The sequence below is a fragment of the Melopsittacus undulatus genome, chromosome 4 (genome assembly GCF_012275295.1).
Source record: "Melopsittacus undulatus isolate bMelUnd1 chromosome 4, bMelUnd1.mat.Z, whole genome shotgun sequence".
NCBI classification, from domain to species: Eukaryota; Metazoa; Chordata; class Aves; order Psittaciformes; family Psittaculidae; genus Melopsittacus; species Melopsittacus undulatus.
Genome location: NC_047530.1, coordinates 98466537 through 98483786, shown reverse-complemented (window position 1 = coordinate 98483786; position 17250 = coordinate 98466537). Strand labels below are relative to the sequence as shown.

Genomic DNA, 17250 nt, shown 5'->3' with positions numbered 1-17250 from the left:
GCATCTCCCCACACTGGGCCTGTGGGTCCCTCACCTAAAGTACATAGTACAGAAAAGATCCCATACTGCACTTTTCTCCTAAGAAGTCACACGAACTTCGGAAAACCCTTTTGAAAGGGTTTTTGGTCAGGTGAGAGTACAGTTCAGAAATCACCAGTCAGCACACGATGTATGGCTTCCCTTCCTTCCACAGGAAGGCTCTAAAAACCACCAACACATCACTCTTTAGAACTCACCCACAGAGGCAACAAGCTGGAGGAGTATGTGCCTCCTTTCTCAAGAGAGAGAACATCTTGCTGGACAGACCAGTTGAACTGCTTTACTACAGATAGCTAAAGCAAACATTTTATGTTCTTGCTTTGAGAGGCTGCATGCCAACAGCAGACACAACATTTTCCTATAGGGTAAGGAAGTGTTTCCATCTCTAACTGCAACTTTTACAAGACACTGTTGAGCCAGCACAGCATTTTCTGCTTCAGACATGCTGTTCATTCCAAAAGTTGTAACGTTAGTCAGCAAAGAGAACTAGAAACAGGACACATCTATTTCTGATCTCCTCTTATTATTTGCACTTCTCATTTTCATTGGCCTTGCAGAGTTAACGTAAGTGATGAGCACCATAGATTTTGGCTCTCCTAGTAAGAGAATTGAGAAATTAAAATCCCATTGCAAAATTGCAATCCTGTTGATAATGCACAAGCCAGAAAGCGACCGGCTGAGGCCTGCGGTTGTGACACATAAAGATCAATGTGACCTGCTGAACCAGCAAATGAATCATGCAGAGGTGGTGAAAGCACAGGAGTCCCACCTCAGGAACAACTCTGCACCACAGCACTGATCTGTCCTTGACCACCTGTGTTTACTCCCCCAAAACTTGTTCCATTCAGTGATGTCTGATTCAAAGAGTAGCAATAAGGAACACATCCGTGTCTTTTGGCAGCAACAACCTGTAACAACTTCAATGTCACTGTATTTTCCCCACTTAAGAACTTCTACAAGTCTTATTTTTGGAGACTTTAATCACATTATCCTTTTCCTTGAGCTTCCTGACTCTCTCTTGCCAACCTCACTGTATCTGAAATGACCTTTCCACAACAGCATATGCTTATGTGTATGGTTGCTTCTTCTTAGCCCAGATGGCAAACAGATCTATGAGGGGATAGGTATGCATGTTGAAAAGATCCTCAGTACCTAGGTTGCTATTCAGCCTGCCTGCTTTTGGAGATAAGTCTCAAGCAATGTCCTGCTGTACCATCTTAAAGCAGAGTTCAGATCTGGCGGTCTGAAGCTTCTTTACATACTGACCATGAGAAATTAGTTTCCTTGCTAATATATAAGCACTTGTACCTTTGAATAGTCTTTGCAGTTGGCTTTCAGCTCCCAGAGCTCACAAAGTCCCAGGTTTTCAAGTCCTTGCAGTGGCAGCCATACTCCTCAAAGTCCAAGCAGCTTCTCTTAGAGCCTTTCTGCAGCTCTCTGCCAGCCCAGCCACCAATGGGTTTCTGGGAACAGGGAGCCGTCAGACCCAGTGCCACGTGTCAGACCCAGAACTGTCACCCTTGTTTCCAAACAGTTTCACAGAATCAAGGAATAATTTAGTTTGGAAAGGATCCCAGCAGGTCACATGGCCCGACCCCTTCTCAGAGTACAGCTACCTCCAATGCTAGGTTACTCAACCCGGCACAGGCAAAGAGATAACATGTAAAGACAACAAATCATTGGAAAAAGTCTACTAGGCAAAGTTTCCAGCACAAGGAGAGCATTGTTTTGGAACATGTTACAGGTGTCTCCTTCGGATTGAGCATTTCAGTCTCCTTTCCTCTCCCCACGTTAAGTCAAGACTCATCTCTGTACCAAGCTGTACAGTTTCTTGCACTGTTCTGCAAGCCAAGGAGGAGGTTACACACTGCCATCAGTACACAGGTCATGGTATTTTTTTTGTCAGGAAACTTCTGCTCACCACCAAGCACTTCTATCAGGCTTCAATTCCTGGTTAAATCCCAGCCTGCACTTTTCATACCATCAACTCTGTATTATTTCTACTTGCTTCTCCCATTCCTTCTTTGTGTCACATGCTGCAAAACTGTAACTACTTAAGACATATCAGCAAAACAGTAATCCATAGTCTAAATGTCTCCTGGAAACTATATCACAAGTACCTGCGCTACAAAAGCATCTATTTCCTCTTTCACACCAACAGGTAGGGATGAGGCACAGGACTGCAAGTAGTTTTATAGGTAAGAAAAACAGATCTGGGGGAAAAAAATCTTATAGGAGAAAGCTGAGTACAAGCATTTCGTGACCTGCCTTTGTTTCTACCTTCCACTGCAAGCAGCACTCACGATTTTAAATCTTAATCATTCTTAGCAGCATGGAGTTTTTACTAAACTATTACAGAGGGGTTGTGGGGGGAGGGAGGGTGCATGTTAGGTAGTCTTATATAAAGGAGGAAGAGAGTTTCTTTCCAAAAGCACTTTATTCCCCAATAGTCAGTGACTACCACATTCCAATACAAGCTCCCCTGCTGAAGGACAGTCTTGTTTTCTTGTTGTCCAGGCAAGCACATCCCTGCCCACCACCGCTCAGTTAACTGTAGACACCTCCAGACAGGATTACTAAGCAGTATCTACATGGGTCTGCTCTCAAAAACTGTTCAACTCCATCAGAACAGAATATTCCTGTTTTGCAACTAAGAAGCCTGAACATGCCATCCGTTATCTCCCACCTGCAAAGCCTGGGAGATTTCCAGCTTATTTCAAGAGTTTGGCTTTGACCTGTAAAGCAACTCGTACTCATGTGCATCATGGTCTCCTTGGCGTCATCCTAAGAGCTAATCCAGATCTAAGAAACTGGAGACACTGGATCCCTGATCCTCACTGCAAAGCCAGCAGCTTTCAGGAGAAAGCTCTGCAGACCTGGAATCTGTGTTCTCTCCCCATTCAGTCCAGTACAGGCCATTTGTTAAATCCAGTAGAGGCTCTGTCTCATGAAACTGGTTGAGTTGGGAAGACCTCACCTCAGTGCATTTGGAAAGCCTCTATTTAAGATGTGGCATTCTGGATTAGTTTTCACTTGTCATAAACTTTATAAAGCAACTTAGAATAAAAGTTAAGATTTACTTATTTTCTTGTTAATATTTGGCATTTGTTATAAGCCCACAACCATGCTGGCAACTCTGCTAGGAGCACACTCATGCTGTCAAGTGCTTTTACAAATAATCCTTAAAATACCCAGCAGTGGTAGGTAGAAGAGGACTCAAGGCAGTGCTGCATGTTGTCACATCTGAAGCTACAGCAAACATTAGCATCAGTGCCAGGGAAAAAAGCCAATTATTTTCTCCACTTTCTACGTGTCAAATTAAAAGGTCAAAATCTAGGGCATGATCAAGACAGGAGGCATTCAGGAAGGTCTGCAGGTTGCCTGAATTGCACCTTGCTGCAAGAAAGGATGAAATCAGACCTCCTCAACCTACTTTTCTGAAGGTTTTCAGTACTAAATGGTTGGGATTAATATCCATAAATTTGTTAGGATTTATTGTGTATGAAGCCAGTGTAGGAAACTGAGGGAATGAGAACTGATGGGCAGTGGAGTACCATTACAACAAAAGGATCGAGGCACTTCATAGTTTTCTATTCTCAAAATCCAGCAGGTAACCTGGGAACATTGTTGCTATGTCAAAAAGGAGAAAGATGAAGATGAGCAAATTCCAGACTGGTGTGGCTGTTTTCCAAGCTGAAAATTAATATGTGCAACTGCAGCAACAAACATCACAGCCCACGCTCAAAAGTGCATAGTTGGCAGTGAACCACCTACAAAAGATGACTCCTCAGCTGGCATTAACCAGGTAACCAAAACCAGCAGTAGCTGATATCACAGAGATCTAATAACCATTTTAGCTCTTTGCTCTGTCTCCTCTGGCCTCCATTACCCTAAATACGAGCACCTTCCATTTATATGGCCTCTGTGTGTCATTCAACCTGACAGAGTATCTGTTCATCCTAACCTTGGTAACACCCAGACATCCCGGAAAACATTTGTGTGCAAATGTGATTTGCATTTACTGACAGCAGGCTACATGCCATTCCTGTCTTCTAGGGTAGCCAGTTCTTTAGACCTTCTCCCATTTCTCTCCAAACCTCAGGTATGCCATTTGTCAAGGCACTACGTAGCAAATTACTGTTTGACCTGGAAGAGATGGGGATTAATAATGGAAATGCATTATAGACAGTGGGACACCATGAAAAGCCCAACAGCAGGCTGAAGAGAGGCTGCCAAACTGGCACCCACTGGAAGGCAATATGCTACTGGTTTTAACAGGACTTGGGCTCAAACTGTGACCTCTCCAGACCTGACTTTGTGCCTCTCGTAGGGGACTTTGGTAATAAGCATCTGTCCAACAATGAAAAAAATCCTGACCTAGTTATTTCACTGATCTCATCACTCACAGACAGCAGACCTTTGCTTTCAGTACCCATCTGCCCCCCTAACAACAAAGCAGGATGGATTTAAGCAAGTGACACAATCTTCAGAAAAATGAATATGTACCTTGAGTAACTCGCAATCAGAATGTGAACCACGTACATTCTTTAAGCACCCAGAGTACCAGAATGGAAGTGATTATCAGTATCTTCAATATGCCTGAAGCAGCCAACTGGAAAAAACTGTATTTGATACCCAATGAGTTACCACTTGTCTTCTACTCAAGCTCACATATCAGACTATCACTAGTGCTGGTCAGCCAAGACCAGCAGCAATAGCTCATGAGAATGCAAACACAAAGCTAATAAAGATGATGTGCATTTCTGGCACATACAAGACTCAGTAGCAAGTGAAAATTCCTACTGAAAATACCAGAATGCCAATCTTGCCATAGAGTTCACTACAATTCCTGGTTCGCCAGCTGCTTCCCAGTTCCTAAACAAAATTCATCTTAAATTAAAACATCACTAGACCCTTTCAGAGGAGGACAGTAGGTGGGATGGCAGCAAGGACTAGCCAAACTGGAGGGGAACCCTTGATCACCAGGGCAGGTCAGGACTGACACCAACCCGGCTGAGTGTGCACCAAAGCCACCAGTCAGCCCCCATATGCCACACTTGTTAGTCCTTTGGAACATAAAAGCAAAAATCCACCATTGATGCAAGCCTTGTGTGTTTGGTGGGTTCAGTTTAACAAAAAGCACGTTAGGATTGGTAAAGATGAAAATGGCTTTGATTGCTGGGAGTTTCTGGAACCTCGGGTGCCAGCTCGACAAGGGATAATTCCTGTAAGCCTGCCTTACGACATACAGCTGAGGCCAGGAATCAAGTCTGGCCATTTCTTCACAAGACACCCACCACAAATCTGGTTTTGCTGAATGTGGAAAAAACAAAATGTATTAAGTGCAAACATTCAAATACTTACAGTATGGTAAATTGGGAGGAATAACAGCTCTGAGCCGTCCCAGGCACAATAAAGATCTCCAAAGTGGGAGCTCTAATCCACAACACTTATTGCTTCTCTAATGCCAGCATCAGGAGAATTATATTTAAATCACCGTGATTAATCAGCCCAGCAGAACCATCTTCACACCCCCAGCGGATGCAGAACCTCCAAGGTTTTATTAACCTTTATCTGAGGAACAAATTGGTTTGTTGCATCCATTTATCTTGGAGAGAGACTCCACCAACCTTTTAGGGAATGCTGTCCTTTCACAGATCGCGGACATTTTGATACAGTTCAGTAAGAGCTGGTTTCATTTTTGTTTACTGCAAGTTTCACTTTCAGACTCCAAGAACTGCACATTGGCATTTTAAGTCCATGTGAAAGTGTTTACTTCCCTTCACACCTTGCTAGAAGCTTCCCAGCTGCAGTCCCAGCCCTTTCACATTACAGATAACCGCTTCTAGGAAATTACAGCTTTGAGGAGGCTGCCTTGTGTTTTGTTGGTTTAAACCACCAAACAGTTGACATCACTGAAAACCTCAAGCAGTTAAAATTAAACCGGAAAAAGTCAGGGATCCAACATTCCCATCTACACCCCCCCCCCCCCCATTTATGCAGCAAATTACATGAACATATTCAAGCTTCCACCTGCAACCCTCAGAGGAAGTGCTCACTTAAAACTGAAAGCTGAGATCCTCTACAATCATGTTTCCTGGGATGGGAGCTTTAAACACCCACGTTGCACTGATGTCAAATAGAGCTGACCTAGCTTTTCAGGCATTTAAACATCATCCCCACTGCAACAACCACCCAAAAAAATCCCCAAACCAAACACTCTGTTTTTACCATATGTTCTGTAGTTCATCTGCCAGGCTGCAGTGCCACTGGGTCCCAATAAAGAAGTGATGGCAGATCCAGGGGAAGCAGTCTTTCAGCACAGGAATGAGCAAGAGGTGCCTGTCCCAGAGAGCAGAGGCTCTCACCACAACCGCTGTTGTCCTCGAAGCTCATGGGAGGGCACCCCATTCAGCACCTTTTGCCTGCAGCCCAGGGGCAACACCCCTTGTGTTGAGTGGGAACAAGAACAACAAAGGACATCCCAGAAAACCAAGTGTTTACAGGCCGAGTGCAAACACAAGAGACAATAGAGGTGATGAGATGTGTCTGAATTCCTCCCACACTTTTAATTAAATAGCATTGTTCACTAACAACCCTTTTTTCCCCTGATCTTTTAGAAGCCGAAAAACAAATTTCTGAGGTTCACAAATATTTAACTTTTTAAGACCAAAAATTAAAACTCAAAATGATTAAAACTAAGCAAAGTTCAAACAGCTCCGCAAGCAGCTCTTTCCCACTATATCCTTCATCAGTGGATAAAAATAGTCAAGAGCTTTGCTCTTGTGTTCTTGAGGCAACACCTTTTTTCTGCTTCCTGTAAATGCTTCTGCGTAGGTGCCAAAAAGTTATAAGCCAAGAAAAAAGTACCATCCAGCCACTGAGATAACCAGATGTTCGCAGTTGGAGCAAATGAAGCCGAATTACACAGAACTCCTAGTTTTACACCATATGCAGCACCTTCACTGTCCCAAACGTGTCTCTAAAACAAAAAGATTAACTTAAAAATAGGAACTTCAGAGAAAAACACACACACATGAGACTCGAGCAGCCTCAGCATTTAAGCCACCTATGTCTCGCTGCAAGTTGAGCTACCTCAAGCCATTTAGCTTTCGTGCCTGAATATTCCCTCCTTGGTTCAGTTTTGATGTTTTTAGGGAAAGTCTCTTTGCTCTGAGTGCTAACAAGGGAACTATTATTATAGCTATTGCGTTCAGTTACAGAAGGTCATTGTGCTAGAGGTAGTTTCTTATGTAAAACTGTTTTCAGTTCAGCAGGGTGGGAGGGGGGAGCTGCATTTCACCAAAAACTGAACTGATAAGGAAAGAGGCAGCACTGTTTACTCAGCAGTGTGCTCAAGTCCTTTTGCCTTCATTTCTGAACAGCCGAAAGAAGGTTTAAAGCATGCTATGGTCCAATCTTGACTTTTTAAATCTAAATTAGAAGCTGCAAGCAGCACTCCGATAGCATGCAATATCTATTTATTGGGGATTACAGATCCCGCCGGTGCTGCGAAGAGTTTACAGTGAAATTCCCCTACAGACGTGCCTCCCAGACCAAAAAAAGGGTTTGCTCCCCCCGAGCAGAGGCACACATAGTTGGCAGCTCCTCCAGCGGGGAGCAGCTGGGCAGTTGCTACCGTTTCTCATTCCACTCGCCATTACCAGCTATTAGATTGTCCCAAGTTTCTTGTTCAAGCTCAGTTAAAAAGTCACCAAGCTGGGGGTCACAGCACGTTGTTATTTACCGTTTGGTGACCTTTGTCAGAGATGAGATACATAAAAATGTCTTTTGTTTTAAACACCTCCTCCCCCCCCCCAGTTTAATCCTCAGCATACTGCCCACACAAGAAAAGGGTTCAAAGTTTGGCATGTTTTTTAAGCAATGTAAACACAATTCCATATTAAGGACTGTGGAAAGTACCCTGAACGCCGAGCAAACAGAAACTGCACGGGCGCACAACACAAAGAGCCGCCCTGCCGCACAGCCTGCAACAACAACGAGCCAGTTGCTGTCCCTGCCTCCCAGCTCTGCTCCTTCCTCGCTGATAAAAAGCGTCTTTCCCACTGCCGCGCTCCCCGAGCGAACACCACGGGTGGGGAAGCACCGTTTGTACGGCTGCGTTTTGGGGAAGTCAAGAAATCGCTTCCTTAGAGGTGCGGGGATGGTCAAAATAAAGGCAAATCAGTCACATCCTCCACCTGAGCGAGCAGCTCCCACCGCACCGCAGCTGGTTACCTGTCTGAGACCCAGGAGGAAAGGCATTCTGCAGGCTCATCCTCCGCACCAGCGCATGGGAAGGCAGGAATTTAAAGCCCCACAGTGACCATTTCCTCATCTGCTGTGGGCAGCCCCGCTCCTCGATCCTATTTAAACCAGGGCTTCCTCGGTTGGGAATGCTAAGTAAACAGGGTCCTGGGACACTGCACGCACTCGCTGGCTCCCCCTCCTCCTCCTCCCACTCCCCGTGACATATCTCAGACGCAGCCCAGCCGGGGTGTTTGCAAGAGGGAAATGACATCAGGTCGGGCAGCTCTGCGAAAAAAAAAGAGAGCCAAAAAATAAATAAAAAAGAAGCCCTGACCCTTCCCGGAGCTGCTGGGTAACACCAGGCAGCTCGCTGCCAACGGGAGCTGCGTGCTGCCGGTGCGGGACCCTGGCCGGGAGCCATGCGGAGCACGACCGCTCTGCTCCCTGCTAACGGGATGCTGCAAGTGGAGGGGAATCCATTAGAAACGTTGGCAAGAGCCAGCAGCTCCTCAGCGGTGATTAAATCCTGTTAAGCAAAATTAGACATTTAATCTAGGTTGGTTTTTGTTTTGGGTTTTTTTTTGAGGAGAAAGCCATGTTTGATGCCACTTGCTGAATGGCACTGGAGCTTTAGGAGCAACCACTGTGGTCTTCCCCAAGTATCTCCAGATCACAGGGACCTGGGTAAAGCCTTCACAGATCAAAAGCACTCCCATGCTGCCTTCTGCCTGCCACCACAGCTCTGTTTTTTTGAGCAACTCTTAACAGCAATATTCACTCTCAGCCTATCCAGTTAACAGCCAGCTCACTGAGGAAACAGCCACAACTACCCTGATTTCAGCAGGATCAGCACTGGGCTTCTCCAGCACCAGACAGGTGATGGGAAGACACTTTAATCCGTCCTTCCCCAAGGAAAAACGCAGCTAGTCCCAACGTAAGGTTTCTCATTCTGCTTGAGCTCATTTCACATTCTCATGCCAAGGGGTAATTAAGCCTTATAAACAAATTTATCATCTGGTGCCCAGGATGGCATGTCTTGTTTGTCCTCTCCCATGCAAGGAGTACAGCAAGTTCCGCAGCGGTGTCAGAGATGACACTGCAGAAGATAATCTAAATTTAACTCCCTTTTCTACCTCCACTTTGAAAGTTCAGCAACCTCTTTTTTTTTTTGGTGCTTCTCTTTAGTCAGCAGCTGTCCTCGTCTGTCGGGGGGACTGGGACACCACGACCGCTCCGTGTGCCCCAGCAGCAGCTCCAGGCGTGGTTGACAGAGGGGAAACTCCCCTTGCGTTTGGCCTCTTTGGCTTCTGGACCTTGACACGTTACAATATTTGACAAGGGAAGGAATATATGGGATTTGGGTTTGGTTTTTTTTCCATGGAGAGTTCACTGAATCCGTTTTTTTAGTAGCAGTTTTAACAATAATTGCAGGACTTCAGCAGAGCAAGAAACCACATATAATTGTTACAAATACTCATTTGCAACAGCAGGGGAAAAAAAAGAAAAACAAAAGATTAAAAAATAAAAAGTCAAAAAAAAAAAAACCAACAGAACAGACCCTCCTGACAGCTGGACAGCTTGCAACAGTGTCAGAAAAAGACACCCATTTTCCAGATGCCAAAACCCCTCAGTGACCACTGCTGCTGCCTCCTCCCAGCCCAGCCCTGCCCAACCTCGGGGTTGTTTCCCAAATGAGAATCCCATTGTGGGTCTTCCTCTACACAATTAGGCTGTGAGATTACACACAAGTATTACTTATTTTTACACCAACTTAAAGGCAGAGTATAAACTTGTCGTTTAAGGTAAGCACATCTCTGTTTTTCCTAAGAGAAAACAGGCACATTAGTAATTTCCTGGAGGATACAAAACATCAGGGTTAGCTAGCATCAGCCAGGCAACGGGATTTTCCAGCTTTTGTGCTCTTGGATCAAACAAACTCTCAACCTTTGCTTTTCCAATTCTATGGACAAACAGCAGTGATTTAAAAGGGCAGGTTTCTGTTTTAGTCATCTGTTCTGTGGCCTCATGCTGTCCTTTGAAATATCTGACTTTGGCTGTTGCTATCCAAAGCCCTGGACGAGGCAGATCCCAGGGCTGAGCCAATGCAGCAATTTCTAAATCCTCATAAGGAATCTAACTTTATCCACCCGCCTCTCCCCCAGCACATACTCAAAAGGTGAAGCATCATTCTACATCTAAGACAAGTTGTGAAGGATTATCAAAGGCAGTAACTTAACAGAAAAGCTAAAACATCCTAATTTACGAGTAAATTTAGCAATGCTGGAAAGACTGACACAAAATAGGTGGCTTGCAAGCACTCATTACCACATTCGACTGCAGCAGCAGCAGCAGCCATCCTCTCTTGCAGTCCCTGGGAGACAGTGACCGGTAACACACTCCACAAACTCACCTATAGGTGATTATGGAAAAAAACCTGGAGAGGGAAAAAAAAGCCCCCAAAAGCTGTACAAGTTAGCTCATACTCTTGTAATACCCTAACCAATACACTGACAAATACACCTTTTTAAAACACCAACATTCTCCTAATCATTGCAATTGCTTTGGCTATTCCAACTGGTATAATTTTACTCCCTCCTTTAAGTTTGTACGTTCTTGCCCCTGTGCTTTGTCTTGCAGCAAGGTCATAGACAGTGGTTGTGAACAAATAGTTCCTTTCATCAGAAGTGAATTCACCACCTTGTAATCTGACTTTCGTATTATTAGGAGGTGGGAACAGAAGTTCCCATCCATCTTCTCACCCATTCATTACTCTGTACCTGTTAGCTATCTTCTTATAAAAGATATCAATCTTCCCTATCTTCTTAATACAAAATCTTTTCCCAAAGCCTTCAGCTGCTCATTGTCCATTTCCAAAACCTCTCTAATTTTCTATTGCTCTCTGCTTGGGGGAAACCAGAGCCAAAATTATAATTATTTTAATGAAAGCACGAGCAGCTCTAAGGCAGCTGGCTCAGCATGGGTTTCACTTCCTTTATACGAACCTGGAGTTTAACATCTGCAAAGGCCACCCACCTACAACACAAGAGTGTGTCCATCCGAGATAGAGCACAGAGCAAACACAAGTTTTGCAGTTTCTCAGTAGAGGAATCTCTTGAGGGTTATGAAAAGTCAGGGCTAACGTCAGGACAAATTACAGGATCTACATGATTTTGAGCATTTGCTTTATTAGGCAGCCACCACCCACCCTTTTTTGACATGTCAGTGTGGATCCCACGTCAGGATAATGGTGAGCAAGATTCTTTTGAAGAGGAGGGATTAAAGACCTCTGGGCTTTATCAGTCTGTACTACTGGTCTGCTGAACATGCCCATTTGCCCCAAACATGATGTCAAGCAAAGGATGCTGTGTGACTCCTTCCCAAGCCCAACACACAGTGCCTTGTGGCCTCAGATTTTAGCATGCAACTGAATTAGATGATGGAAGTTGTTTGGGCCCTTTTAGAGTCACCTTCCATGCTCGATGGGAGATGCTTGCCAGCAGGTTTAGTAACCCAGAAAGATACAATATCAATTTTGATACCCCCTGAGGAAGCAGCTTGACCTTTAGATGATCCAGTTATTCCAACATGATTGGAACAAAAGTGGAAGTTGTGCAGCTCAAATCTCTCAGGCTTGAAGCACAAGGCTGCTCTCAGTTGCTCCATTATAAAAGTCCCAGGCAGGGAGAGGTTTTGAACAGTAAATATGGGTGGTGTATAATATCCTCTCAATTAAAACCTGAAGACTATGGTTTTGCAGCTATATATATATATATATATACACACATATATATATACACACACATATATATACAGGTTGACCATAAAGTTGGAACAATTTTATCTTATGACTCTTCTATTTTCCCCAGTGCACTCTGTTATTTTCATATTGTAACAGGAACATCAGTTACCCATATTCACCAGGTGGCCCACAGCCTCGCATGCTAGAACTGAGACTGTACAAGTCTGCCAGGTACTCAAAACAAAGTGTGAAAGAAGCAACCTGAATGCAGGTGATTTTATCTTTCACCATCCTGGAGATGGTTCTGGGAATAAAGAAAAAAATAAAAATAAGGAAAAGGGAAAGAAACATACAGAAGGCATAAAATCTTATCTCTGTTTCTCTAGAATAAGACCACATCCAAGAACAACCAACCTCTACCTGCCTTGACGACAAATGTTCTAAAGGGGATTGCTTGCTAGCAAAATCAGCATGAGACCCTGGGAAATCACCAATGCTGGAACAGCAGTGCAGTGCTAGATCTGGCTGGAGACCATTTCTGGCTGGCTAGCTGCCTGCAAAACCTGTCCACTTGTCAATTCCTGATGAGTGAAGAGCCACTTCCCCACCCTAGAGGCACCATTATAAGAACACGATGACTTTCCAATGTGAGGACCAGGTGTCCCGGGCTCATGTAATGTATAGCATTGGCACTGCCTACAAAGAATGTGATCAACAAATTCCAGAGGACAAACAGCAACAGGTCAGTCTGGTAATTTCCCACTACCTACAGAACTTACTCTATTGCTTAGGGGACACAGGTCCAAAACAAACTTTTCAGACCGTTTGTGTCTAGTACTGCTGTGCTATTGAGGAGTGGGGTAAAGTGGATCCCCCCCCAGTTTGTGTTCGGTTCAACTACAAAACAAGGACACTGAAATCACTCTCATTTACTGTTTGTCAGGCCAAACTGACTTAATCATCATAAGAGAGAGCAAAGAGTAACTGCAGAAAAAGACACCATACATGTTGGAACTGGCTTGTGAGCAAGTGCTGCAACCAGTCTGCTGGATCAATAATTTTTAATGTGCAATGAAGCACAAGGGCTTGCAGTGGTTAGAATCTGTCCTTGGGCAGATCCCTCTTCCCTGCAGCCCGTCACCACTTCTGCCAGCTCAGTGGTTTAGAAGTACAAGAAACTTCTGCAGCTTACTAAGTCAACACAGGCAAATCAAGACAGTGCATTTCAACCTCACTGCTGTCACCTGGCTTCGCCACTGAGTAATGGGCTAACCAGGGAGAAAAAGACTGCGCACTGCAAAACATACTCAGTGTTAAAGCCCCAATGGCAACAGCTCATGCTTAACTCTAACTAAATCTTGATTTCTAATTGAATCCTGAACAGCAAGCAGATGAGTGCAATTATGTGCCACATCCTCCACCTACAAGTCATGACTGAGCCCTGAACCAAAGGAAGGGGCATTGCAGAGGAAGCCACCACCCAGTTTGTCACTGGTTATTTCAGTGGGAGCCTGTTCTCTTCTTCATTTTTCATATGTGGGTGAAGAAATACCAACAGTAAAGCACTTCCCTTTGCACTTATGTTAAGCAAGTAGGCTCCTCCTCTGAAGCTGCTTTCTGTATTAAGCTATCATAAGAACGGCACTCAAGAAAGGGCAGGGAGCAGACAAGGAGTGGATGTGGAAGAGATACCCAAGAGGAGCCCTTTCCAACACCCATCTCACAGGGGAGACAAAAGACGCCATGTCCAGGCTGTTCCAGACACTCCTACCCACTCTGCTATTTAGCTGATGGGAGATTGGTGGTAATGAAAAGTCCAGGCTCCATCTCTGAGACCAAAATAGTTTTTGCTAAGTGTTGCTTGAAATTTCCAGCCCTCAGTGACATTGTTTCCCACTGCTTTTTCCCCAAGGAGAAGAAAATGATAGCCACAGGTCCAGCACACTTTGCTTCACAGCAGCAGAGCTGTGTCCAAGCCAAAGTAATTGTAACACCAAACACTATTTGCATCATCTATTTTGCATGAGCACTTGTTTGAATACCCCAGCCCTGTCATTCAAGGCCAGAGGTCTTAAAAAGCTTTAAGTCCTTTGCCACTGAGGCAGACTAAAGAGTTGAAACTGCCCTGCTGAGAAGTGGCACTAACAGCTTCAGTGGAGACGGGGTCAATTCTGCCCCTTCAGCGTTCCCAGGTCTTGGGCACTGATGTCAGGCTTCAGTTTCAGTCTGGAGTGGGTAATGAAGTCAGTTGGAAAGCCTACTTGGCTTTCTGTGAGCCTGCTGGGAGGGGGAGAAGGAGGATAGAGGTGGGGAGCTCAGCTGACAAGGCTGTCCTCAGGAGGGCTCCGGTGTCCTGAGTGGCACAGGGACACTAGCCTGGCTCCTTGCTTTTTGGCACTACAGGTCTCGTTTTCCTTTTGCCCGTGTATGCAAATGGGACCTTTGGTAATGGCTCAAGAGAAGATGATCTGCTCCAGACAGGGAAGAAGGCAGAGCCTGCAGACAGTAACAGGATCCCCCGAATGTGGGATCAAGACGGTAAGTGTCTGTTCTAGTTTTAGAGTCTTGCACCATATGGGTACCAAAAATACAGACTGTGTGTGTCCTTTGGTCACATCGTCATAGGAGACAGCACTGTCCTAGAGCTGCTTACCAGCACAACCTTGATGGAGATCTTAGCTGCCCTACTCTTAGAAGTGCTATTTGTTTTCTCTCCAAATGACAGTAACTCACTATTTTTAGTGCTCATCCCATGTCTGCTTGGCATTTCCCTTGGGCCTTACCCTTGTTTCACAGTGCTGGTGCCAGCTCCCACGAAGCATTTTTTGGTGCCAGAGGGGCTGATGCCAAGTCTGTCTGTCTTGTTGCCAAAATGGCAGCTGGCTTTATTGCTGAGACAGGATTTGCCAAAGCTAACAGCACTAGCGCTGGGGTGACTAGCATTGATTTTAAGGTTTTCTTCTTCCTTACTCTTCTACTGCCTCTAGATTTCATGGGATAGTGCTGCTTCAATTTACCTTCTGGGGTCCTTGGAGATGGATTTTTCAATCAGAATCTAAGGCAACAAGCGATTACACAGCAGACAGTCTTAACTCCAAGCTCCTCAAAGAGAAGAATACTTACATACATGGAGCAATTATCATAGAATCATAGAATAGTTAGGGTTGGAAAGGACCTTAAGATCATCTAGTTCCAACCCCCCTGCCATGGCCAGGGACACCTCACACTAAACCATGCCACCCAAGGCTTCATCCAACCTGGCCTTAAACACTGCCAGGGATGGAGCATTCACAACCTCCCTGTGCAACCCATTCCAGTACCTCACCACCCTAACAGTAAGGAATTTCTTCCTTATATCCAGTCTAACCCCCCCCCCCCCCCCCGTTTAAGTTTTAACCCACTATCCCCTGTCCTGTCACTACAGTCCCTAAATCCCTTACCTGGGATGCAGCACTGCCATTGCTGGCCCCAGCCATGCAGGAGTAAGCCCCACTGCACATCAGGGAGCACCTGATCTTTCCCACCCTGCAAATATGTTTAAAAAGAACCTACCATCAAAACAGAGATCCCACTGAAGATAAAAGCAGTTACGTGGCATTTCATCACCAAGATACACCCAAGACAGAAATCTAGGGCAGGAGAAGGGGATCACGGATCAGCCAAATTGCATCACATCACCATGAGCAGATGACAAAACCAAAAAAAAGTCATGGCCTTTTTTGCCTCTTTTGCACTCTCACAAGTGCAATGCTACCATTCAGCTAAAATCCAGTCTCACATGAGGCACAGGCATGTAGACTGTGGGAAACACCCAGAGAGATGTGAATAGATAGCACATGTGATAGGTGATCACACATGTACAGATGCATGTAACTTCAAGTGATGATATTCCTGCAAATTAGTAAGTATTTTGATGTTAATCTCTGCCACTATTCTTCTAAACCCAAAATGCACACCTTATTCAGAAACTGAGGTGTCAAATGGGCATTCCATTGCCCAAAGATGCTCAGCTCTTTCTTCAGGAACAGTAAAGTTAGTTAACCTGACAAGAGGTAGACAGTTGGTTAAAATGGTTTTCTCATCATGTAATGATGAGAAATGTACTTTGCCAGAGGATCTGTCACAAATACAGTCTGGTCAGATGTGGTCTGATCTGAACAAATTTAGAAAAGCCCCCAAAATCCCAGCAGCCTTGTTCTTCTCAGTTCACTTCACAAGAGGATCTGTTACTGAGTTCTGAGCACTCAGTTTCTGTTTCCAGCAAAGCATGATTTCTGTATGGCCCTTCTTGAAAGAAACAGATTTTCCAGGAAATCCTTTAGGGGAAAATACAAAAAAGAGACATCAGCAGCTGCTTCTTTCCAAGCACCCTGCTGGATACTATAGTTAGATAATGTTACACAGCAGAGCAATATTGCATAGGTTATGCTGAGGCAAAGAAATGTCCTCAAAGTGCCCTATATATGTACGACTGCAAGCACCTTCCTACTATTATCACTGGACTTTACACTGCTGCAGAACCTACATCCGTATCAGTACATGGGTTCTGGGTTGCACAGATGACTGTGTTGGTGGTACACTAACCACAAACAATGGGTTTAACAGGGATTTCTTCCTCTTAAAAAAATGCATGTGGATCACAATACCCTACTCCCAAAATTAAAAGTCTGTCAATGAACCCAATGGGCTGTGTAGTACCTACAGTTTTACAGGATTTCTGTTACCAGCAGAAAACTAAACTCACCTAAACTGCAACAAGTAGGCTGAGGCTCAGAGTTTGTGGTTAGAGCCTGGCACAAACACGAGGGAAGCCCTTCCACATGGCATATGACAAGCAAAAACACAGGAAGACTTCTCCTTTTCCAAACAGAAAAGCACTAAAGATCACGTACCTATCTTCATACAACTAAAGCAAAGAATTAAAGGAAATCACAAGTTTAGCTATTAAGAAAGCTCAATACCACAAGAATTTAAAAGATCACAGCAAAACAGTATTAAAGAGATCCCTTCTTTTATCACTAGACACAACTCTAAGAGAGCTATCAGATCTTAACCTTCATGGTTAAAAACATCTGCAAACATGCAACTTTACGCAAAAAAAAAAAAAACCCAACAACCCACTTCAGAAAAACCTCATCTTACACAAAAGCTCGTCTTTTTTAACTTGAATTACTATGTTGCTTAGGAGCTCTCAAAGTACTTGGAAGAAAGGCATAAATTCA

At 44.5% G+C, this 17250-nt stretch overlaps 1 protein-coding gene across 4 annotated transcripts in view; it reads right to left on the bottom strand.

Moving 5' to 3' along the window:
* WBP1L (WW domain binding protein 1 like) overlaps positions 1-17250 on the bottom strand; it is a 60824-nt gene that overhangs the window by 15930 nt on the left and 27644 nt on the right. Inside the window, exon 1 of one of the 4 annotated variants that reach the window (XM_034062317.1) lies at positions 8278-8477. The exons of 1 other annotated variant lie outside the window; for it this stretch is intronic. In XM_034062317.1, the coding sequence (XP_033918208.1) occupies positions 8278-8377 (100 nt within the window). In that variant the 5' untranslated portion in view covers positions 8378-8477. Of the gene's footprint in view, positions 1-6270; positions 6421-8277; positions 8478-17250 lie in introns of those variants that run through there. 2 more of the 4 variants (XM_005154551.4, XM_031053859.2) reach the window with 2 other exon arrangements.